This window comes from Aricia agestis, chromosome 3 (genome assembly GCF_905147365.1).
Source record: "Aricia agestis chromosome 3, ilAriAges1.1, whole genome shotgun sequence".
NCBI lineage: Eukaryota > Metazoa > Arthropoda > Insecta > Lepidoptera > Lycaenidae > Aricia > Aricia agestis.
This window is the reverse complement of record NC_056408.1, coordinates 1,973,245-1,999,318: the sequence shown is the minus strand read 5'-3', so window position 1 is coordinate 1,999,318 and position 26,074 is coordinate 1,973,245. Positions and strand designations below refer to the sequence as shown.

At 37.2% G+C, this 26,074-nt stretch overlaps 1 protein-coding gene across 1 annotated transcript in view; it reads left to right on the top strand.

Annotated features, from left to right (window-relative positions):
• The first annotated feature begins 324 nt into the window (after positions 1-324).
• Positions 325-26,074, top strand: part of LOC121725337 — a 128,863-nt gene continuing 103,113 nt past the window's right edge. Inside the window, exon 1 of the mRNA XM_042112228.1 lies at positions 325-518. Within this exon, the coding sequence (XP_041968162.1) occupies positions 467-518 (52 nt within the window). The 5' untranslated portion in view covers positions 325-466. The remainder of the gene's footprint in view (positions 519-26,074) is intronic.

Below are 26,074 nucleotides of genomic sequence, written 5' to 3'. Positions count from 1 at the left end.
GCAAATGTTCTACATTTTGTACAATATGTTTGCCGTTCGTTTCTCCAATATTTGAATTTAATTTTTTAACAAACTACTATGTACTCGACACGGCAATATCGTAAAGGTCCAATCGAAGCGTTATTCCAACTATTACTGGAGTTGCTCTCCATTAAAATCTGATACGGTCGCTATAGTCGTTCAAAATTGTTTCACCTCGGAGTTCCTATGAAAGTGGACCCTATGCCACCAGCATAAAGGTCACGTCCGTAATAAAATAACTCCGACCGGACTGTATTCAGCGTTCAGGACTTTTCAGTTGCTCGCTCACTTTCGTAGCGCGAGGACGCGCTGGCCGTTCGGCTCGGGCGCCTCGAACTTCTTGGATAATAAAAAAAAAAACTTTTGAGTTTGGAATGTTTTTTGAATTGAATTCGGAAAGCTTTTAAAAGTTTTTGGTGTTCTGTGATCTGTGACATTTTTGAACATGATTTTGCGCGGGATAACTGTTTTGACGTTACTTTTGTTCCTGTTTGAAGGTAGGAGAACATGTTTTACTATTTTTCTATTTAACATTAATGGCCAGCTGACATAAAAATATAACTTACTTACTGTACTAACTTTGAAAGAACTTTTTCGAACGTTGAAGGTCGAGGGAAGGCATAAGCAAAAGATTCTTATGATTTAAAGAAAAAAAATTGGAGACATGGTAAATTTTTTAACCGACTTCCAAAAAGGACCTCCTCCTTTTTGGAAGTCGGTTAAAATGTTCGTCTGTGGATATTTTTTGTGGGGACCGCTAATGTATAGATATATAAGATATGTTTGATTTCACATAACATTATAGTTTAAAGGTCAGGTCGCAGCAAACTGAATCGTGACAATCAACAACTATTAATATTATGGTGATACAAAAATATGCAAAAGTTGCTGTTGTCGGAGTTTACTTGGCGGTCCCCTGACACACCGGGACAACAATTATGGACTAAAATATTACTTTACACTTACGAATTATTTTAAAAAAGTCAGTAAAAATTATTTCATTACTTTTTAAATTTGTTTGGCGGGGGTTTCTTAAATCTTTTAATTAAACTAAATTTGTATTGAATTGACAGATGTGCATGACATCTCACGCAATTGAAGTCTGTCAATGCAATGCAATACAAGTTTAGAATTTATGCATCTACGCGTCGCGTTGCGGTCTGAATTGACCCTTAGTAGTTAACTGGACAAAATAATTTAACATACAACAACAGATACTTTATTTTAATTATAAAAATAGTAAAACCTTTATTTTGGTTTGTCGTAGTCGAATAAAATAAAATAATTATATTATCGTTCTATTTATGAATTTCACTTGTGCCCCAACTCCCGATAAACCGAGACCGCGGCGCGTCAAAGCTTAATTAAACTTCATTTTCTCGTTTAAGTTAAAAATAATCCTAACCAATATTATTAAATTGAAAGTTTGCCTGTCAGTCCGTTAATTTGTCTTTACGGTGGAGAGACATCCTTCGGCACGAATGGGCCGGCTCGACCTGAGAAATACCACGTGTTCACAGAAAACCGGCGTGAAACAGCGCTTGCGCTGTGTTTCGCCGAGTGAGTGAGTTTACCGGAGGCCCAAATATCCCCTACCCTATTCCCTTCCCTACCCTCCCCTATTCCCTTCCCTTCCCAACCCTACCCTTCCCTATTACCCTATTCTCTCTTAAAAGGCCGGCAATGCACCTGCAGCTCTTCTGTTGCTGCGAGTGTCCATGGGCGATGGAAGTTGCTTTCCATCAGGTGACCCGTTTGCTCGTTTGCCCCGTTATTTCATAAAAAAAAAACGCTGACACAGCTAAATCGATTAAGATGAAATTTAGTATAAAGTTAGTGTAAGACCAAAAATAACGTCCGCAACTCTATTGCGGCAAAATTCGTGCGGGAACTGTACATTTTTCGTGATAAAAAGCATCATATTATGTCCTTTCCGGGGACTCAACGTATCTACATACGAAATTTCAGCAAAATCGGTTCAGCGGTTTGGGCGTGAAGAGGCAACAGACAGACAGACACGTTTATAATATGGATATGTATAGTATGCAGGATTATGCGATAAAATAATTTCTGCGCAACGCAGTACTCAACGGGCAACATTTAATGTTTTTTATTAAACTAAACAGGTTTATTATATTATTTTTAAGTAGGTATATTGTGTAACGTTAAGCGTTATCTTTCGACTTTCTCTATATTGATAAACCATCTAGCTAGGTCCCTTTTATTGGCGTCTAAAAGGCTCCGAAGGTAGGGTTAGGTTCCTATTATTTCTTTAATTTTGTTTAGTAGGCCAATAAGCGACCAGATACATAACGATATCTTCACGCATTGACAAGCGTATTTTATGAAGGAATACGCTCTGTACGGAGACACTTTATTCCCAAAGTTTATCTTGCTAGCTTCGGATAAACCGACGAATAAAGGTGGTGAAGATGTAACCTCTTTTAGTGTAACTAAGTGATAATACTTTAGGTTGTGTACGTGTTCCTTATAGAGAGTTCACTGTAAAAGTAGCAAAGCTGATAGACCAGTTTTTTTCACATTTGTACAAACTCGTGAATCGTGATGCTGGGGCGCTTGCCCATACAAATCACAAAAAAAATGTCTTTCAGCGCTGCTACTTTCACAGTGAAATCTCTACAAGAAACACTTACATACCCTAATTAGTTTCAATTACAGTATTATCACTTAGTTTCGTTACCCCCTTTATAAAATTCTCGTGTCGTGGAATCTGTTGCCAAAATTCTTTGGAACGATTGGAACAATTTTGATGGTTAGCACATTGGTCAAGCAGAAACGGTCGACATTTATTTTTACGAAATTAACGTACCTATATTACGTTTATTTTCCATTTTACAAGTGCCATTTATGTGAGCAGAGCCTATGACATAAGATCTCCAAACGACGCATCAATGCACAAACATTTTTTTTTTTAAACTTGGCATGATTTAATTCTGCGCTGTTTTTAATTTCTCTATCTAATACTTAATTCTGGAATCTTAATCTACACCCTAAAAAGCGGGTGAACATTCTAGGGTTCGAAGTACGCACTTATAATACCGAAGTCAATAACTTGATGTATCCGACTCGATTTGTATTCACATACTGTTCCCCAATAAAATTAACGACAGCGCCCTTGAGTTTAAAAGCCTACTTGATTTAGGGCACAAAAACAACTGCTTTTGAAGAAGTAAATTAAAAACTTTCAAAGCCTGCCAGCACATTTTTTGCCATTTTGTTTTTCGATAAAATATATTAGTTTTAATTCTAATATCAAAAGTTGAAAACTTTTTTAATGCTATCCGATCGTCGAATTGATTTTTAACCGACTTTCAAAAAGGAGGAACAGAAGCAAATTGGCAATGTTGCTTCTGTTGCCTCGATTACCATAATTTATTATAGGAAATGTGCAATTTTCAGCGAAAAATCAAACCATAATTATAATAAAACTAGCTGACCCGGCAAATGTTGTTTTGCCAGATAAATCATTTCTAGTTTCAATATAAAAAGTGGATAAAAACCTATTTTCAGGAGCGTACTATCGGAGAACTTGATTCCTAGGCAGAGCGGACCTAAGTAATTTGGTCGCGTTAAGTCAAACCCAGCCGACAAATCACAGAGCCTAACATTGAATTGACCTACCTACGCCGACCAAATGACGTAGGCCCGTCAACTGCCTAGGATTGAATTTCCTCGATGGTACATAAAAAAATTCATTAAAATTGGTTGAGCCATTTTGGAGGAGTTCGCGCACAAACACAGTGACACGAGAATTTTATATATTAGAATTAGTTTGCTAATTAGTAATGCTTCAACTCCCAAGCGGTCGAATTCCACTGCGAAAACAATAGATTTCCAGGAATCCACGATCGAGGGAGCATTTAACAGTCTTTACTGATTCCTCGTTGTCGGCTCTCAAGACCTTTATTATTGACTATCATCAGGTCGAAATGGCCAATGGTTCAACGTTTAAGGCAACGTCAAAAATGCAATAGCATTAATGTGTGTTCAGTAGGGCTTGAAATTACCGGCCGTTTCGATTACCGGTAATTTTACCAGTAATGATTTTATTTTTACCGGTTAGCCGGTATTACCGGTAAAAATATATTCGAGAAAAGTAAGTATACTACGGCCGTGCTCCCAGATTTACAGCTTGGCAGAAAAGAGTGAGCGGTGTCAGTTGGAGCTAAAAGTCTATTTGTGGCAACATTAAAGTTACTTGTCACTAAACTGCACTACAATAAAAAAGCGCTTACACGGGCAACAATTGCGGCAATAATAATTGCCCGACGACACGAATGGACCGGTCTGGAGCAATTAGTGGAGCAATATGGAGCAATTTCAATAAATTGCGCAATTATTTCGGCGATATTGCTCCAGATATTTCATATCACTCAATGTCGCCGATACGAATAATAACTAGTAACTAGTTGATAAAGTTGCGGCATATCGCTCAACTGTATTGCGATGTATTGCGCAATATTGCCGCTTGTTGCTGCTTGTTGCCGAAAATTGCTTGATGTAGTCGTGACGTCAAAGTTGACGAAAATTGACTGGAGTGGACTGTGGAGCAATTTTAGTTGCCCGTATCCCCGTATATACTACAAATTGTGTCAGAAGTGACATACGGTAAGTATACTATAATAAAAGAAAATCCCTCCATTAAAACCATTTTTTGCCAAGCTGTACATTCAAACTTAAACATTGTAAATGTTCATTAAAAGCGGAAAAAAGAAGCACTCAATTATTATTATTCCAATTCTAAAAATTAAGAGGGGCTTCCATACAAAAAACACAATTTTTGGCCTAATTTTGCTCTATAATGGTACGGAACCCTTCGTGCGCGAGTCCGACTCGCACCGGGCCGATTATTTGTGTTTCATATCCCGTCGTCATTAAGGGCCTTTTCACACGACGTATTTTTTGCGCACTGACAACGCGCGTTTCTGATGCGCTCATCTTCTGCGTGTTTTCATCGCGTTTTGGCAGATATTATAAAGTTTAAAACGTATCGGCTTCCTTCCGTTTGCTGAGCGTTCAACTTGCGTTTGTATCGTTACAAAGGAGCGTAAAAAAACGTCGTGTGGAAGGGCCCTAAGTCTTTCACTTTACAACGTATCTAATGAAGTAGACCTATGTGGGAGTGAAAACATAATATTGTTTCCAAAAATATACCTTCAAATAGCTCAGACGCGTTGGACGGAATAATTATATTGGTTTGTCTTATAAGTGGTTTTTAGGGTTCTATATTTAGTAGACTATTTGGAAACTTAATTTGTATTACTATATTTTAAATATATGAAAGTCAGAGGGTTTAAAAATGTTTTTATTGATTTTGACAGCTATGCAGTTATACCTTATACGCAAAGTATGTCCTAAATATACTAGATATTGTCTATTTTCTAAGTATATCCATACCAAAGTTTCAGCAAATTCAGCTTAGTCATTTAAGTGTGAAGAGGTAACAGAGACACACTTTCGGATTTAATACTGTCGACTAGGATCAACGCTTAAACCTTAAGGAATTGCTCAGAAAGCCAGTGCATTAGGAAATTCGAGAGTCTCCTCACTGTCTACCCCTGTCCAAGTAAGACTTTAAACACTTTTGTATATTTTATTTCAATAAATAATAAACTACTAAATAACTATAAACTAACAATTTCTTTCTTTCTTTTATTTATTATATTTTTGCCTTGGTCACTACATCACGGACGAATTTTTGGGCAAATATAGAGTAGGCGACGGAGAAGACTTTTTTTATAGCCGGAAAATTCACTATCACAGCTAGTGCAATATTATAAAGATCTCGTCACATGGTTTTTTGTGTTGTGGGATTGGTACGTTCAGCAACCACGATTTTTGCACGTGTTAAATACAGATTGCTTGAGTTAAGGAAAGGTTAAAATGTGTGTAAATGTCAGATTTAGTATTTCAACCGCGTAATTTCCACAAGAGTACTGGGGGGTTAGCCAAGATCTCTTCTTTATGGCTTCTTTATAGAATCGCCGATAAAACTCTATGGAATTGACATAAGACGAGTCGAACGTCAACGTCATATTAACGAACGCTTATGTCAATTCAGTACATTTTTATCGGCGATTCTAAGAAGAAGCGATAACGAAAAAGTCTTGGCTAAAAATGGCCTGAAGTCTTATTGTCATAGTACCGGGGGGAGGGATCAGCGAAACGAACGTTTTTTCCGTAATTTACAAGACACGCGACGCGTATGCGGGTGAATCTGGGCTTTCCTTAAATATTTGCTTTTGTAGCTTTATAGCTTTGACATTTTTTCCATTTCCCTATTGCTGACTAAAAAATAGAAAAATCAATTTATGTATAGCGCTGTCTAAAATTGATTGGCTACTCCTAAATATCGGGCTTAACCTCAAAAACCTGCAACTGAATTGGACACAATCAGCTGTCACTAACTCGACCGGGTTCGTTAGCTAACTTCGTGCTTTAACTGAAAATACAATGCCCACTTACCTACGACTGAATACAACAAAACTACTCGAAATAATAATATATACATAATCCTCATAGTTTTCATGAAAGTTATTAAAGATAGCTTGTTAAAAGTCGTTAATTAATTATTAAAAAGCTCAGTCAACGTTAAGTAGATAATTTACACGTGGGAGATCCATGCTTCGGCACGACCATGGGCCGGCTCGACCGCAGAAATACCACGTTCTCACAGAAAACCGGCGTGAAACAGCGCTTGCGCTGTGTTTCGCCGAGTGAGTGAGTTTACCGGAGGCCCGATCCCCTACCCTATTCCCTTCCCTACCCTCCCCTATTACCTAATTCCCTCTTAAATGGTCAGCAACGCACCTGCAGCTCTTCTGATGCTGCGAGTGTTCATGGGCGACGGAATTTGCTTTCCATCAGGTAACCCGTTTGCTCGTTTGCCCCCTTTTTTCTTTAATTTTCAACAAGATAAAAAAGTTGTCCGCCAACTTTGATATGAATTTTAAAAAATATGATTCATACAGCAGAAAATAATAATCATTCAAACAAATAATTATATACAAAGAAATGTAGACAGGTAAGTTATAATAAAACGTTATTGTGGAACTAGAATAAAAACTTTATAGAAAATGTGCTGTCATTTTGTTTTTTAATTATTCCTCATTAAGATCTTTTGAAATTACTGCGGCGGTGAATGGAACGCTTATAACGTATTTACCACTGCTCTGTGAATAATCTTTTTATCTAAATTAAAATAGAAAACGCCAAAAATTCAGATCCATACTTCCATAATTATAATAATGCGAAATTATGTCTGTCTGTTACCACTGCACGCACAGTAAACCACTGAACCCGATTTTATTGGGTACGAAGATACTTTGAGTCCCGGTAAAGGACATAGGATACTTTTTATCCCGGAAAAATGTACGGTTTCCGCGCGATAAATGAATTTTAGCGCAATGGAGTTGCCATATTAATCTAGTTAATAGATATTATAAATAAGCACAATTTTTATATGTATTATGCTTTAAACATAATAGAAAAAGTTTCCAGGAAAAACTGCCGTCAATTTAAAAATGTTCAATATTTTTATTATTTTTTCATTGTATTTTAAAATGAATTTAATGTTTTTACGTGAATAGTTTAGCACTAAATACTATGCATATATTTCACAGTAAACTTGCATTCCCCATTCACTAGCACTATTTATAAAGTAAAACAGGTACATAACATGTTTTATTACAAATAAATCCAAAGTAATAATTCCATAGTACATCCATAGTATAATAATATGTCCGCCAGAGAATAGTTATCGAAATGACACATGAACTATGCACGCGCCATCTTGAAGCAAGTGTACAATTATGAGTCACTTGTTACTCTAATTAGACAGCCTTAAGTTCAATTGTTATTTGTTACTACTTATATTGCTGATTTAATACTAATATACTGCTGTTGTACGGCGAGAGTGAACTTAGGGCTGCCTAACTTGTGCCCAAACTGGTAGTTTAACCGATTCGTGGCCACTGCCGCGCTCAGCGCGTCATTTAAAAAGATTCAGTGAGGCCGATGACGCGCCAGGCGCGGCATACAAGGATTGTTAAAAAACACGTTAAAACTAATTTATTATACTGTAATAACGATATTATCGGGAAAATTGAAAACAAAAGCTCTTGCTGTTTTAAAATACATTTTCGCCGCTTCCCCTCCTGGGCACCGGCGCTACGTTCTAATTTTCCGTATTACGAATTTCCGATCAGACCACGTGTGCTGATGCGAGTTTCACATTTATTACCCACCCCAAAAAACTGCAAGTAAATGTCTTTACTTCCTGATTATATTTCTTAAGCTAGTAAAAATAAAACTATTAGTATTTAGTACCAACGAAGAAATTGATTCATAGGCAGTTGACGGACCTACGTCACTTGGTCGAGTTATGTCAATTCAATGTGATCTTTCGGCTGAGTTTGACATAACGATTACGACTAAATTACGTAGGTCCGCCATCTGCCTACGAATCGACTTCTCTGATAGTACATAATCGTTCTAACTCTAAAACTGCATTAGGTACTTTTTTACCCTAGCCGCTAGCGTGTCATGGGAATAAAAATTGTCCAAAAAATGAGATACGGAAGTATTACGATGATAAAGTGTGTGGTCATTTTTCATCGTCTGATGTACTTTGACGTAACGACCTCCTATTTGAGAATTGGAGATCGTTATCGCAGTAATTTTGATCTCAAATATAATATCGGTTTTATGTTTCATTTTCGTACGTCCAGTTTCGGAATTTGAACTGGAGTTTATAGTTTCGATACGTTTGATTGGTTAGTGATAACGTTCGCGTTAGCCAAACAAAAGAGCTGAAAATCATCAGAAACGTACGTTCATAATCTCAAAAGAAAATCAGAAATAAGTAACCTAACATTTATTTAAACTATAAACATTTATTTGATGTTGTCACTGATTACTACCCAGTGACATACAGTTTACGATTGAGATATCAGCTATATTATACTAGCTGTCTCGGCAAACGTTCCTTTGCAATATAAAGTATTTCACCCATTGGATATTACTTTATTGAAGTGACTAAATAAGTATGTCACCATGGCAACGTCCATCGCTATCCCGTCGCACAAACAATGGTCGCCGTCAGTCTCGTGTTGTAATAATTGACTATTATTTATTCAACAAATGCACGTATCAATATAAAAAGTACCCAGTAGCCGATTCTCAGACCCACTGAATATGCATATAAAATTTGGTTAAAATCAGTAAAGCCGTTTCGGAGGAGTACCCTATCTAACATTGTGACACGAGAATTTTATCTATATTATATTAATACGCGAGCGAAACACTTTGGATCCCTTTTGACGAAAAATGCGGAAACGTAGGTGAATGAAATTTTGCACAGTTATAGTTTATATGGTGAAGGAGTGCATATAGCTAATATTGTTTTAAAATTATGCTTTTATCATACATTATTTTAACAAATAAAACATTACGTGGGAGAGCCATGCTTCAGCACGAATGGGCCAGCTCGACCGGAAAAAATACCACGTTCTCACAGAAAACTGGCGTGAAACAGCGCGCCAGCGCTCTACCACGCCAGCACAGCGCTAGCTGTGTTTCGCCGAGTGAGTGAGTTTACCGGAGACCCAATCCCCTACCCTATTCCCTTCCCTACCCTCCCCTATTCCGTTCCCATCCCTACCCTCCCCTATTAGCCTATTCCCTCTTAAAAGGCCGGCAACGCACGTGCAGCTCTTCTGATGCTGCGAGTGTCTATGGGCGACGGAAGTTGCTTTCCATCACGTGACCCGTTTGCCCCCTTATTTTATAAAAAAAATATTACACACACTATCTACTACACACACACTAGGAAATTTTGATTGACAAGCCTATACATACGAATTGTATTCTTTTATTAAGTTTCTCAAATTGAAAATAGATTTTTTTTTATTGAATCTTAAATACTACATTAGACAATTACTACACGGCCAGTCTGTCATCATTTGACCTTATTAATCTGAGCATGTCTCAAAAAATAATAAAGTCGATATTTTGATAATAGAATATCAATTATAGAAAAGCGTTGGAATTCGAAACTTATAATTTATTTTTTTATTTTTTTTATTTGAGGTCGAATTTCGACTAATGGAAGATCTCTAGTAATTATTAAGAAAGGGCAATGTTGTAATGCAAAAGAGTTTAAAGACACCATCAATGTAGAGCAGGCTCATTACTTACTCATTACTCATTAGTATCTTTAGCCCTTAAGGGTAATAGTTCAATTAACGGTGTAGGCTGTTTCAGAAAGTTAACATAATTTGCTAGATATTGCGTAATGTGTATCCAATCTACTGTTTTGTGGGAGTATTCCATGATCTTCATTTTATATTATCAATTATATTAGCGCTTATTATACACAAAGCCACATTTGATGATTATTATTACTTAATTCAAAATTGAAGATTCTAACATAAGCTTGGTAAAATTTTAATTATTTACTTAAATTAAAGTCTGTCAAACAGGGGGCAAACATAACTAAGCTCTCTAAACTAAAATATTATGTTTTTTTGGCTTCCATATAGTCTTAAATTAATAAGCGCTAATATAATTAATAATATAAAATAGTTTTATATTATTAATTATATTAGCGCTTAATACACACAAAGCCACATTTAATGATTATTATTATTTAACTCAAAATTGAAGATTCTCTTTTTTGGCTTCCATATAGTGTTAACTTCGAATAATATTACACTTATTTTAATTAGTGTTATAAGAAGATATTATTTTGCCCGGTAAAAATCAATTTAGCATAAACATTGTTAAACTTTTAAGGAAACACTAATAGGGAGATAATTAAAACTAAAACTCTGTGAAGACTGCGGGCATCGAAATATCTTGGCGGAAACCCAAAAAGAAAATTATCTTTCGACTTGAATCCAAGTGTTTTGTAAAAACAACAATATTATGCAAAATGAAACTAGCAAAATAACTAGTTCGGTTGATGGAATAAAAAATTCTGTTATGTAAATATTACTAGCTATTTGACCGAGCTTTGCTCGGTATTCGATAAAACACGAATAAAATGACATTTTCTATAAATGATTCCTAGCTAGATCGATTTATCGCCCCCGAAACCCCCTATATACTAAATTTCATGAAAATCGTTGGCGCCGATTCCGAGATTCCAATTATATATATACAAGAATTGCTCGTTTAAAGATATAAGATTTTTTCAGCGCAAATTAAACGCAAGTCGGACCTTATATCAATATCAAAATTATAATTTACTAGCTGTTGCCCGCGACTTCGTCCTCGTGGACTTCAGTTTATACAAATTTATACTTCAGTCCATACAATATATACCATACAATATGGAGGCATGCCCCGGCACGGCTCGTCTCAGTGTGCTCACTCCTTTAATCAAAATACCCCAAACAGCCGTGTAGTGTGCACATAATATTATTTTTTTTAATTAAACTTTTTTATACCAAATTTTAAGGGCACTTATTTAGCTTATCGCAACTTAGCTGCATTACACAACTTTAGCTTTACCCATAAACTATTTAGTATTTATTAATGGTATGCTGTTGTTTCTGATATCTATGTTGGTAGGTGAGTTATTTGATGACGTGTATAACAATCGAAAGAATTGAAAAATTAAACACAACATGGTACCACCTCTTATAGAAATACATATGAGCAAGCGATAGCACGATCTAGGTGACTCTTGGCGCCATCTGTTATGAGTTTTAGAACTAACTTAATTTGAACAAATTTACGCATAAACACCCCCTTACAACCCCTTTTTCCAGTAAAAAAGTAGACTATGTCCTTTCTCAGGCCATAGAGCTTAGACTATCTGTGTACAAAATTACATTACAATCGGTTCAGTAGTTTTGGCGCTGTTGTTTCTATAGAATATCATTGGTTTCTGATATCTAAGTTGGTAGGTGAGTTATTAATTAATGACGTGTATAACAATCGAAAGAATCGAAAAACCCGCCTCAACATCGTACCACCTCTTATAGAAATACATATGAGCAAGCGATAGCGCGATCTAGGCGACTCTTGGCGCCATCTGTTATGAGTTTTTGGAACTAACTTAATTTGAACGAATTTACGCATTTTCACCAACTTACAACCCCTTTTCCAGTTAAAAAGTAGCCTATGTCCTTTCTCAGGCCTTAGACTATCTGTGTACAAAATTTCATTACAATCGGTTCTGTAGTTTTGGCGTGAAAGCGAGACAGACAGACAGACAGACAGAGATACTTTAGCATTTATAATATTAATAAAGATTCACCAGCTGCCGGGCCGGTCATAATCTTCGCTACTGCGCGGCGCACCCCCGTCTTGGTAGCGCCCACTTCGAAACGGGAGTGCCGAAAATCAAACGTCCAATTTTAATCATTCAAAGGGAAAATATTATCTACACAAACTGTACTTAGTGATGAAATAATTTATTTTGATAAGGATTATCAGCATGAGTAAAATAAATACGTTTAAATGTAGTCAAAAAAATCAAGATTTTTAAATAAAAAAATGGTTGTTGTGCCTCAATCGACATAGATAGGTATAGTGTGTCGCGGACATTTTTGTAGATATTTATAAGACCTCCATTACTTAGAACATTGTATGGTTCTATCTTTTATAGTTTAGGCAGCGTACGCAAAATAAGTAACTTTTATGGTTGATTTTTTTCACCTTGTGTCAGAAAATCCCAAATATCTTACGGAACCCTATATTTTCCAAAATAAAAAGTAGCCTATGTTACTCGTAAATAATGTAGCTTTCGAATGGTGAAAGAATTTTTAAAATTGGTCCAGTAGTTTTTGATTCATTACAATAAAACAAACAAACAAAGTTTACCTCTTTATAATATTATTATATATTATATTATTATATATTATATAATATAGTATAGACAATATAAATACTATAGTCATTTAAAATATTTAGCAGACTTAATAACTACTTAACACCAATCCATACGTCTTAGTATTACTAGCTATTTGACCGAGCTTTGCTCGCTATTCGATAAAACATGAATAAAATGACATTTTTTTAAAATAATTCCCAGCTAGATCGATTTATCGCCCCCGAACCCCCCTATAACTAAATTTCATGAAAATCGTTGGAGCCGATTCCGAGATTCCAATTATATATATACAAGAATTGCTCGTTTAAAGATATAAGATAAGATACTTGTAAAAATTCATGATGTAAAACTGGAGAAGTTTGCAATCGTAAATCGATAACCTTATCAGCCTTCGTTATCACTTAACAGCTATACGGTGTGCCCTCCGGAGGTACACAAGTTAGACAATGAAAAGATAATAAGAAACGCTTTGTAGTCCCTAATTAGGGTTTCTAGGGCGGGCTTAACGTTGTTCTAATTATCTAGAGTACGCGATTACTGCACTAAATGCTTAAATACCTTTTTACTCCTTAACAGTTATGAGAGCCTGTTACTCGTAGTTTTCATTATCTAAAGTAATTTAATTTTAACGAGATTACTATCTGATCCTTTCTAGGTTACATGTTAGTTTAGCTTTAGTTTAGAATATAATTAAAATTGTTATTATCATTTAATATTTGTAGGACGTCCATTGTCCGAAGGATGTACGTGGACGTTACGTCCATCCATTCATTTTGATATTTTAACTGTTTTGCCATTGTGTTGTAATACTTATAATACTAATTTTACAATGAATAATAATTATTATTGTAAGTACACTGTATTGTGGCTAGTAATGAGGATTTTTTAAATCATGTCATATAACTGCTGTTTGACAAGACAGTTAAAACGAGCTATGGTTCTTATTTGTTATTGACAGTTTTTGAAAACATGAGTCCATCAGTCCACAGCCCACAGGTTCCTCTGTGTCACGTCTGTCCTCAGCAAATAAAATATCGAAAACCCTTTTATTATTGCCGGCTAAGCGTCCTTTTGGCACAGGGATTTAGTAGTAAGTATCTATAAGTTATATCATGTAATAGATATATTTTATAAGTTACTTTTAAAAGGTCAATAAGAATATTTTATAATATAACGCCAATAATAACGACAGAATATTGGGACGTAGTTCCTTATCGCGCGTTGCGCCTTGGCCTAGACTAAAAAAGTAGTACCGACACTTTTTTATTAGTACCTGCATGGTAGAGGGCGTTGATAGTATTCCTGTGCGTCAACTAGATGGCGTTTTTTGAGAATAAACAGCGACGCGAAGTTAGTATTCCTGGGCGTAAGTAGATGGCGTTTTTTAAATAATTGTTTGAGTGTATATAATTATGTAAGTATATAGGTTTTTTGAACAAAAGAAATAGCTTCGTTCCATTCGGGTGTCCCTTGACACCTCTCAAGATTTTTTTTTGTGAAAATAGAATAAATTATACTTATTATTGTAACGTATAGTGTTCTGTAAAAGACTCATGCGTAATAATGAAAAATAAAATAGAGACATATAATATTATAATATTCGGGTCTCAGTGCGGAGACGAAAATGTAATATTATGAACAAGTAACGGGGAATGGAAGGTTAGTATCACCACAGAATAAGTAACATGCCGTAGATAAAGATTATAGATAGTCTAACAGCTGTTTGAATCGACTTTGCTCACATATTAAATCGTGATTTCAGATAAATTAGAGAGCAAAACGCGTTTAAATAATGAAACGTCATGCCGCACGCAGTTTAGGCCTCTAAGGCCCACTTGCGCCAGACTGGGTTAACACGCTAACTCTGAGTTAAATTATACTTCGTATTTAAATTGACAGCATGTCTTGCATCACCAAGAGTTAGGAGTTAACCTCGTGTTAATTTTTTAAATTTTTAACCCACCGATGTCGGAGAGTTGAATCATCAGATAACAATCAGTGGTTGTTATCTGATGATGATGAAGAAATTATGGAATATATTAGTTCGGTCTCGTATTACAGAAGGATTGTAGAACGGACCGATCTGTTTAGGGTCCCGTATTTACTCACAAAGAGACAAAAATTTCCATCCAAGATTTCGCCTAGAAAAAGAAACTGTTCTCTTTTTATTAAATAAAATTGAAAATAATTGCAATATACAAATGAGCATAAAAAGTAATTCCCTACCAAAGTTTAATAATAATATCATTGGATTAGTGCGTCTTTAGTGAACTCCTTTATAAATAGGTAGACTAGATAAACATTGGATACAAGTGTTTTTTCCCAATTTTCATCATTTTCCGCTTAATTTATTAGCACAAAATATCACAATTCATAACACAATGCGACATAGAACCACGTGTCATTTCAAATCTGACATAAGGAGATAGCCTTATTTAAAGTACTGTGGAGCGAGAGAGAGCAGTACACTTAAATTATTCAGCATTCGCTCTATTATATTTGGCGGGATGTAAAAAGAATGAATGAACATGACATAAGCCCGGGTTAGTTGACTCTGGGATAAATTCTTCTGGTGCAATATGTAGTATGAGTTAAAAATTAAAAACGTTAACACTGAATTAGTAAGCCCCGGGTGTAATGCAGTGCAATCGTTTACTACCACAGAATCCACAAAGTGTAAATTAGAAATGGTTACAAAACATACAATATCGCCAAGAACCAAGTTCCGATCCCTCACAGTCCGTCGCCTAGCAACCGTCACCCGACTGTGTTGCCTACTCGCTACATCTACTCGCTACATCCTCCCCCTCTATCCCGAACCTGACGTCCCCGCGTTTGGGATAGGACCCTTTCGTGGCCGTCCACGTTTGCGCTTGTCCCTTAGAGGAGTTTGGATGGGACCAACAAATGGGGTAAGGCGTGTCGCGTGATATTCGCCTATGGAGGTGCCATTACTGAAACTACCCAACTCATAGGTATTTATTATTTTGTTTATTTTATAAGGGCTATTCCTCTTTGGCACAAAATAAGTTTGACCTTTATCCGTCCATAGTCTACGACGGATTGGATCTTCGGATTTAATGTTTTCTAATATTTTCCTAATATGCGGATCTTTTACCAGATTCTCCCCCTGCATTAAAGCCGCTCCCAAACCGTATCCACTGCTGTCCGCGATCGGCTCGGGACTGATAAGGAAATAAGACTTAACGAAATCAAAAGTCTGATCCGGTTTATCCCTAAAATACCATACATCGTGCGGAATGTCGAGGATAATATTAGCCTCTTTAACAAATTTACGTCCTAACAACGTCCTAGTTGAGGCTCCTGGTAAGACAAGCAGGTCCTCAATAATTGCATCGCGATTTCCAATAGTGACTTTTACATCAGCGGAAAGTACTCTTCTTTTACTATGCGTTCCATCAGCCAATCCTATTGTGCGCTCTGTCTCCTTAAATCGAACACCCTGTTCAACTAACACGGAGTACAGCTTAGTACTAGCTATAGAATGAGTTGCGCCGGTATCAATAATAGCCACTCCTTCGCGATTTGCAACATTAATACATACGGTGGGAAGTGACGTCGTATCAATATCATAAGCCTCGGATTCCTTTACATTGGAATTATTTATTATAAAAGCGGCTTTGTCGTCGCCGTCGCAATAAACATTACTCGAAAGTAAATTGCAAGGGCGATTATTATGATTAAAAAATATATCGTGCTCGACTTGGCGGAGGCACTGCCGTGCCCCCAGATTTTGTGAGTTTGAACTCACACTATTCTCGCTCGGGACCGTACTTAAAGAAGTATTTGACAAATCGATATCGCAAGAAAAAGTGTTGAAATCAGCTGGTTTCGAACCAGCTCTCTGTGTGTTCGAACAGACTTTACATTTAGACTTTACTACTCCTTGGTGGCCACATCCATAACACCTTAAAGTACTAGAAATATCATTAGACTCTGACTTACCGATGTTCTCGCTTTTACCTTGCAGGTTGCGGCAATTGTCAATAATATGGCCATACAATTTACAATACGCGCAACGTATCCGATTACGTTTCGATAATTGATTCGAGTTTGGCGTGAGAACCGAATTCATAGTAGGGGCCGAACGTGTATTAGGGCCTCTTTCGTGCGCGGGTAAATCTACGATTTTAGCCGGGGTCGTGGGTACGGGCGAGAGGGAAGGGATTACAATAGATAACCTATTGGTTTCCGCGATCGCGTCCTCTACGGCTCGTAATTTCTCTATGAAGTTGTCCATAGAAGTTACATCATCTCGCGACAGTCTTTTACGAATACGCCTATGCAATAACCCGTAAACCATATCGATCTGCATCGCGTCCGGAACCTTATAGGGTAGCTTCACTACTAGGGCACGCAGTCTCGACACGAATACGTCGGCACGTTCAGTCTCACACTGTTCAGTTCGGAAAACCTCTCTGAAGATCTTGTACGGTGGCAGCTGGGTGCCGTACATGCCTCGCAGCCGCGCGACGGCGTCCGCCCATGTTGAGACGTTGTCCTTGATGCCGCGCCAGAAGAGAGCCGCGTCGTCCTCCAGCAGCATGCTCAGGCCGCGTAGCGCGTGCTGTTCACTGACGTCTGCGCATTCCTTATATACCTCCACGGCGTCCAAGAAGGCCTCCAGTTTCTCGGCGTCGCGTGATTTCCCGTTGAACCGCGCGGTGCATTTAGTGAAATTGCCCGGCGGGGCGGCGACTGCAGCAGGGGCAGTCGAGCTTCTCTGCATTGAGGTCGCCGTGTTAGGGGTGAAAGCTCCGAAATTGCCGGATGGGTCATACCGTGGGAGGGCTCGGAGTGTTTCCAGGAGGGCTCTGTTGGTCTCCTCCTGCGTACGCTGCGATTGCATCATCATTTCTAACATCGCCGACATCACTCGTTCTGTCGAGGTGGTAGTAGATGCTCCAGCAGCCGCGGTGGATGTAGGCGGGGTGGGCCGCGGGTCGGCGAAAACCATCGTCTCGTTCCCGGGCTCTCCGTCGTCGCTTGCTTGCTGTGTCTCCTTGTCACTCTCGTAACGGGGATGTTGTCTTGTGTTTCGTGGCATTTTCGATACCAGTCCGGCTAGCGGCTAGCTAAACAGTTCACGGAGCACTGGGATTGGGTCTGTTATTTCTTTGAAAAAAAAATATAGCCACGGGTTGGGCGCCAGTGTAATGCAGTGCAATCGTTTACTACCACAGAATCCACAAAGTGTAAATTAGAAATGGTTACAAAACATACAATATCGCCAAGAACCAAGTTCCGATCCCTCACAGTCCGTCGCCTAGCAACCGTCACCCGACTGTGTTGCCTACTCGCTACATCTACTCGCTACACGGGTTATTTATTTAACTCAAAGTTTTGGCGCAAGTGGGCCTAAGTATATTATAATACTAGCTGTCCCGGCAAATGTTGTTTTGCCATATAAATAATGTTTGGTATGAAAAATAGATGTTGGCCGATTCTCAGACCTACTCAATATGCTCACAAAATTTCATGAGAATCGGTCAAGCCGTTTCGGAGGAGTATGGCAACGAAAACTGTGACACGAGAATTTTATATATTAGATTATTATGGGGAGGCCGATCAATCCAGTCGGACTTACTAGACATCCTTTAAGCATGATTGTAGTGTGTATACGCACGAGTCCGCTCAAGTCCATGCCGCACGATGCGGTGCGGTTGCGGTACGGCGCCTGACCGGTGTCGCTCCGGTGTCCTAAATAATATAAAAATGCATGGTATGGCACACGGCGCCGTCCGGTGCGCTCCGGCGCTGCACCGCACGCGCACCGGAATCGAGATGAGGTGGGGACGCGGGGAGCTCGAGTCCGTCGCTGCTATAGTACTCGTACTGCAAAACGTTGCGGTGCCGCACTCACCGTGTGGCCGGTAGTCCGGTGAGACGGACACCAGTGCGGTGCCGCACCGCACTGTGTGGCATGGCCGTTAGCCTTTTTTTTTCGTTGGGGTAATGCGTTTACGCATCCCCGGCAGTCTGGAGAGAGCTACCGGGGTATGTGGGACTCCCTGGGGGCGTACCCACTAAAACCCCAACGGTGTTCCTGTTCTTCCGCTTACAGCAGAGCCCACGGGTTACGCGGAATACACAACTGCGACCCTGCCAGATGGCCGTTAGCCTGTAATCCATCCGACCGGGTCTATCGGCCTCTCCGCAAATCTCTCTCTTCTTCTTCTCTGGGATCTTTAAAAAACGGAAATGCAATGTCATGATCGCACGTATGACTTGCCTCTGCACTGCATGAGTTTGATTCCAATATCACAACTGAGTTATCCTACTGCATATATTTGTATTGTGGCATCTGTATTTGCATATAATACGAGTGTGTGGGGACTTACTCATCTTCATTCAACTATTATTAAATTCCATTATCATCTGACAATGTTCTGCGTCTGATTGTGAGATTCCGCTAGTCTGGTACATTAATATTGATAAATTGATAAGTCCTCGTCTTTAGAGCCGTAATAAAATATTGATGGGTGCAAATTAGCAGTAAAACTCAAATTGTAGTTTCTATGTATTATGTATTAAAATCCCTCTACTAATGGTAGACTAGATATGCTCAAAAAATGTTTTGTATTAGTCTGATGTGACTTTTTTACTTATCAGACTAATACAAAACATTATTTGAATAATACTTGGTACATATTTTGATAAATCTATAATCTATATATATATATATATATATATATATATATATATATATATATATATATATATATATATATGCTCAAAAAATGTTTTGTATTAGTCTGATGTGACTTTTTTACTTATCAGACTAATACAAAACATTTTTTGAATAACACTTGGTACATATTTTGATAAATCTATAATCTATATATATATATATATATATATATATATATATATATATATATATATATAAAGGTCTACAGAAAACTCCGCGATGGTATTATATGTCTATTTCTTATGCATATCCCACAATAACATTTTTTTGTAATTTACTTTTTACGACAAATAATGGCTTATTTTCGAAGCAATTTTAATAAATACAGCATTAATCCTTATCCAATTCAATAACTTAAATACATTTTTATTTTAATGTAGATCTAGATATGGCCCTTTACAGCCTAAAATTTAAATGAATATTTTCGAAGATATTACGGACTAGCTGTTGCCCGCGACTTCGTCCGCGTGGACTTCAGTTTATAGCGCGCGATGTCAACAAAATTGGTGTCAAAAGCTTTTATAAAAAAAACCCTAGTACCGTACCCCTTAAATCAAAACAGCTGTGCAGTGTGCACACATTTCATTTTTTTAATTTAAACTTTATATTTTATGCCAAATTTTAAAGCTTATTTAGCCCCCCAATTACACAACTTTACCCATAAACTATTTATCATTGATAGGTTTAAGCCTTAAGGTTACATCACTGTATATAATATAAAGTGCTGACTTATTAAATAACGTATGAAATAACAATCGAAAAAATCGAAACCCGAAGGATGATGATACCACCTCTTATAGAAAGATGTTGGGCAAGCGGTAGCGCGATGTAAGAGACGCACGGCGCCATCTAGTATGAATTTTTAGAACTAACTTAATTTGTTAAAATTTTCGTATTTTCACCCCCTTACAACCCTTTTTTCCAGTAAAAAAGTAGCCTATGTCCTTTCTCAGGCTTTAGACTATCTGTGTTCAAAATTTCATTACAATCGGTTCAGTAGTTTTGGCGTGAAAGCGAGACAGACAGACAGAGATACTTTCGCATTTTAGTATAGATTTAAAAATCGCGGGACGTAGCTTTTGCGGCGGTACCGACCAATGCGGGTCACGGGTAGTACTCGTAATAACTAATCTATACATATCTATACATCTATACATACGAGTATAAATAAAATTGGAGTGTCTGTTTGTAATATTAAAATAACCGTTTTTTACTACATGCATATGAATATTAAGACGGTACTTACACCAAAATAACAATTTTTAGAATTTTTGTCTGTCTGTATGTCTGTCTGTTTGTTCCAGCTAATCTCCGAAATGGTTGGACCGATTTTTACGGGACTTTTATTGGCAGAATATAGCTGATATAATAAGGAGTAACTTAGGCTACTTTTTAACCGACTTCCAAAAAGGAGGAGGATATATTTTTACTTTTTTTTAATTTTTACCTACGTATTTTACATTTTGTTGATGCGGACGAAGTCGCGGGTAACAGCTAGTAATGAGTATAAGTCAAAACTGCTGAATCGATTTAAATCATTTTTTCAGTGGCTATATATTTTATACCCGATGCGAAGCCAGGGCGGGTCGCTAGTTTTTAGTAAACGAAGGGAAAATTTTTAGGGTGAAAAGGGTCTTTGTATCTCGTGTGATTTGGGTCGTCTTGAAAAATCTAGAACAACACAATAATAATGACTCCAAAAGTAATACATATTGTACCTCGTAGTTCAAAGTACAGTTTTTAACTGCTAACATTTCCGTCCCTTTGCCAGTCGAGAACAGAAATTCAAATAAAACCAAACTTCGTGGAGTGTTTTAAATAAACGCCATGAACGACCAAGTTCGGATTCACTTTACATTTTCTTCAAATATACATCCTCCTTAGATAGCACATATCTACAAAACTTTGCCAGTTGTTCTACTTATTAAAATATTTGTTACAATTTATATGCACATAACTTTAAAACAAGGCTAACTCAAAATGAGTTAGCTCGTTGATCGTTATATTATGGTCTTAACGAGATATTATCACAAAATTAAATAAGTACTGATATTTAATTTATATTTTGTTATTTGTCTCGGTGCTTGAACCATAGGACTTACGCCTTAAGCAAGAGCTTAAACATAGATTAAGAGTAGGTTTATATGCCTCATTTAAAGGATGCTTAGAAAGGAAACCCAGATGAATAACGTAGGAGAGCCATGCTTCGGCACGAATGGGCCGGCTCGACCGGAGAAATACCACGTTCTCACAGAAAACCGGCGTGAAACAGCGCTTGCGCTGTGTTTCGCCGAGTGAGTAAGTTTACCGGAGGCCCTACCCTATCCTTCCCTATTCCCTTCCCTTCCCATCCCTACCCTCCCCTATTACCCTATTCCCTTCCCATCCCTACCCTCCCCTATTACCCTATTCCCTCTTAAAAGGCCGACAACGCACCTGCAGCTCTTCTGATGCTGCGAGTGTCCATGGGCGACGGAAGTTGCTTTCCATCAGTTACCCGTTTGCTCGTTTGCCCCCTTCTTTCATACAAAAAAAAAATAGTGGTGCGCGTTGCACCGTTCGCGGCACCGTGCTGCGGCGCGGCGCCGTCTCGTGTCACGATACGGCGGCGCCGCACCGTGTTTGATGGGGATTGGGGACGCGGCCTTATAAAATAAAATATTTTCGACCATGACGGAATCTCTAGCCTCCGAAGGTGCTGATACAAACAGAACCCCTGGACACAGGTTTCTGTCAATTTTTTTCAAGCAAAGGATTGTAATTACCTGATATTACTTGAGTCTTAATTAAATTGGATTTTTAATTCGTCGTCCAATTACCCGAGGAGTGTTGCAGACTCGGCGTTTTCTAATCTTTGATAGGGAAATTAATTAATGTAATGAAACCGGTCGACAAGACGAGTTTTTAAATTTTTTAATTACATTTTTCTTTAAAAGTAATTCTTGAAACACTTAATTAGGTCAGTCTTCTACGTAAAAGGCTTGAGCAGATTGTTAATTAAATGAACGCATCGCTGACCAATAATTAATCTCAAATCTTATAAGCTTTGTCCACACTGTGCCTTTTTCTGTTCGTCAAGGGCATGCGTCATAGCGCAGTCAACAGCGAACGTGAGGCGTGAGGCTCTGACCGTATCCAAAACTTCAAAAATGACAACGGTGGCGTTGCGTTCGTTGACGCATTCAATAATTATTGAATGCGCCAAAACGAAAGCTGAATAAAAGAAGATGACGAAAATTGAAGACAAAAGCGCATAGTGTGGACATAGCTATACAAACTCAAACAGTAATGCGGAGTTCTTATCGCGTTGGCCGATTTCGCTTTCAATTGAATTCGTTGAGTGTTCAAACTTCGGAAGTACTGAGTTGCTATTTTGCGCCCTAGATTAACTCCTACACAGGGGTATTCGAAGTTTGATTTTTGTCTGTCTGCGTATTTGTTTATAGTACCTACCGAGTTTCTGAGAGAGCTGAGATCAAAATATTATCATAATTTGATCTACTTTGAGTTTAAAATTTGAGATGATTCTTAGTTGTATATAATTATTTTACATCATAAAAAATACGCTATTTTCGTGATCTTTGTATACTAACATATTTACGCACGGGAAAAACTTGTATGTTACAAATAAAGACGTATTATGCGGGTGAAATGGCTAACTTACATTTTTTAAAATATTTATTTTCTATTGAGACTTAGGACCAGAAACATTAAACAACTGTGAATTTCTAGTATACTGAATAACATACATTCCTATTTTTTAAATGGAAATCATTTTCCCGGTCTTAAGAGGATACACCAGGGGCGAGAGAAATTGAAAAAAGGTATTTGAAAATGTATTGCTCTCTCACCAATCTCAAGTCTCCCAACGCAGAGCGCGATAGAGACAACACGACAAAAGTTGTAATAAAATAACAGAAAATCTTCGATTCGTTGTCCGCTGATTCCTTCTCCAAAACTTAACCGATTTAAGTACTTTTTTCATCAAGAATTAAAGCAAGGCTTGAGCTGTGTTCCTATGTTTTCTTTTTTTTGTATATTTTAGCCAGTTTTGTTTTCTGGGTGTTTGAACACAGAAGAAAATTTTGCCATTTTTTTAGGTTTTTGGACGTTCTTATCTTTTTTAATAATAAAATTATGAAAAAACAGAAAACATACGGACATGCTAATGGCCACTATTATAGATATTCAGGAAAAAAATCATAACTCTACCGGCATTATCCAGGGAGGAAACAGGGGACAGCGTTTGTATGGAAAACGGCAGTGTGGACTCCTCAGCAACGCGCAGTCTAGTAATATAGTTCCATCAAAATTATATTTTTAAAGTTTTATACGCCCATCTCAACATAGTCTCAACATACGTGAGAAACGGACACAAGCTGATGTGATAGCAAAAAACGCTTGGCACAGGGAATTAAGTGGTTTGGACGGAACCCAAGCTCGCAATCGATGATGCCGCAGCAACACGGGCTACTAATTAGCTCCAACCTGGTCACAATGACCAGAATAATTTATCGATCACGGTGTACAGGGAAACAGGGATAGAAAGGATATAGGACGAAGCGTTTATCCTGCAGTCCGTTCAGTATTATATTGAAACTAATCCTTATGTGGACGAGTTAAGGTTCTGTTAGAGGTCAATTAATTCGAACTTGTATTGTTATTTTACATTTATCGGATAAATCAGTACTAGGACGAATATAGAGAGGTGCATTGGCTGACGCTCTTACGTACGTATTTGGCGTATTGACCGGTCATTTGATTGAATGAACACTTGAACAGTGATCATTATTCATTAGACAACCTCACGTTATACTTCTATAAGATACAAGATGACGATCGCAACTCAGGTGCGCCAAAATTCTTAAATCGCGAGGGAATTCAATTCAATTCAATATCTTTATTTGCACAAAACATTATATAAAGATGTTACAAATTAGCGTAAAATAGTACATGTTTTGCCGTTTTAATGGCATGCGAATATTGTAATATTATATTAAGTATATATCCTTTATTATTAAAAGTCCCAAAGTAACAGCTAAAAACAGTAATAACCTATACATTTTTATTGTTTTATTGGAACTGTACATCACAGTTTATACCGTACCAAATTCAACCCAAATCGGTTCAGTATCGGTTTGGGTGTGAAGAAGTAACAGACAGACAGACTTTCGCATTTATAACATTTACGACACGACTATCTGGAATCTGGATTCGTATCAATAAGTAGTACCTTCAACAAACAACCCTTTAAAGTTAGTAGAAAAGTGAAGTGCCACGAAAATAACCAAGTTTTTAGTAATTAGCAGAATTACATCAAAAATTTCAGTTTTGTATTATTTTTGACTTGGGGCACACTCTCTAATATTTAATGGAGTCGTCAAATAATAATTGACATGAAGATGAATCTCCAATTAAGAGGTCTCCATCAAACATTCATATTTCTTCTCTAAATAACCCTGCTCTATAAATAAATATATCTTGTTTGTTTGTGCGTTGTTTATGTTACGTAATAAATCTTTGTCGTATTGAGTTGGTTAAAGTAACATTTTTTCGGTGAATTCCTTGCTGGATGTTTGAGAGCTATGTGATTTTCCATATAATAAGTATCTAGATTCTAGCTTATCTAAAAAGTCTACATAGAAGCTACAGGTAATTATATTTTTAAGTAAAAGTAATAGAATTATATTCTATTTTTTTTTGTTTTATTATCTTTTTATTTTATTCGTTTTTAGTATTACATAATATTATTTGTTTTACACTCAGTAGTTCGGAGTAAGTATATTTTATTTTAAGAAATGCACTAATGCTGTTGACGTCCACTTAAATATTAACAATAAAACACATTTCCAATAATATAAATTAAAACATAAACATTTTTCATTCATGAAATACCTCACAGAAAACCCTACCCTATTTCCTTCCCTACCCTCCCCTATTCCCTTCCCTCTCCTATTACCCTATTCCCTCTTAAAAGGCTTGCAGCTCTTCTGATGCTGCGAGTGTCCATGGGCGACGAAAGTTGAAAAAAAAATCAGGTGACCTTTGTTCGTTTCCCCCTTATTGCCCCCTTATTTCATTAAAAAAAAATCTAGACAAACCGAAATTTGTAAATTCTGTTCTAAAGTCCACAACACTCTACCAATAGAGCCTTCGCACTAAACAGTACAGTTATTTTAGAATTCAGTTTTATTCAAACGAATAATTAATTATCGATTTCAAGGCGATTTAGGCGATTTCAATGTTAATATTTAATAACGCGAAATTAAAAATTTAAGTGTCAGGGGAAATTCCAGATTGCTTAAAGACGGTATAAACTATAAAGTTTGATAGACTAAAACTAGATTAAGATGAATTTGTGAAATTATTTTCCTTTGTTCAAATAATAAGGGAAAAATGAGTAATTGTCCTTAGGTTACAAAATGTCAGTTTACTTCATCCACTTATATCTTCAATTGCACGGGCGGAGCCACGCGGAA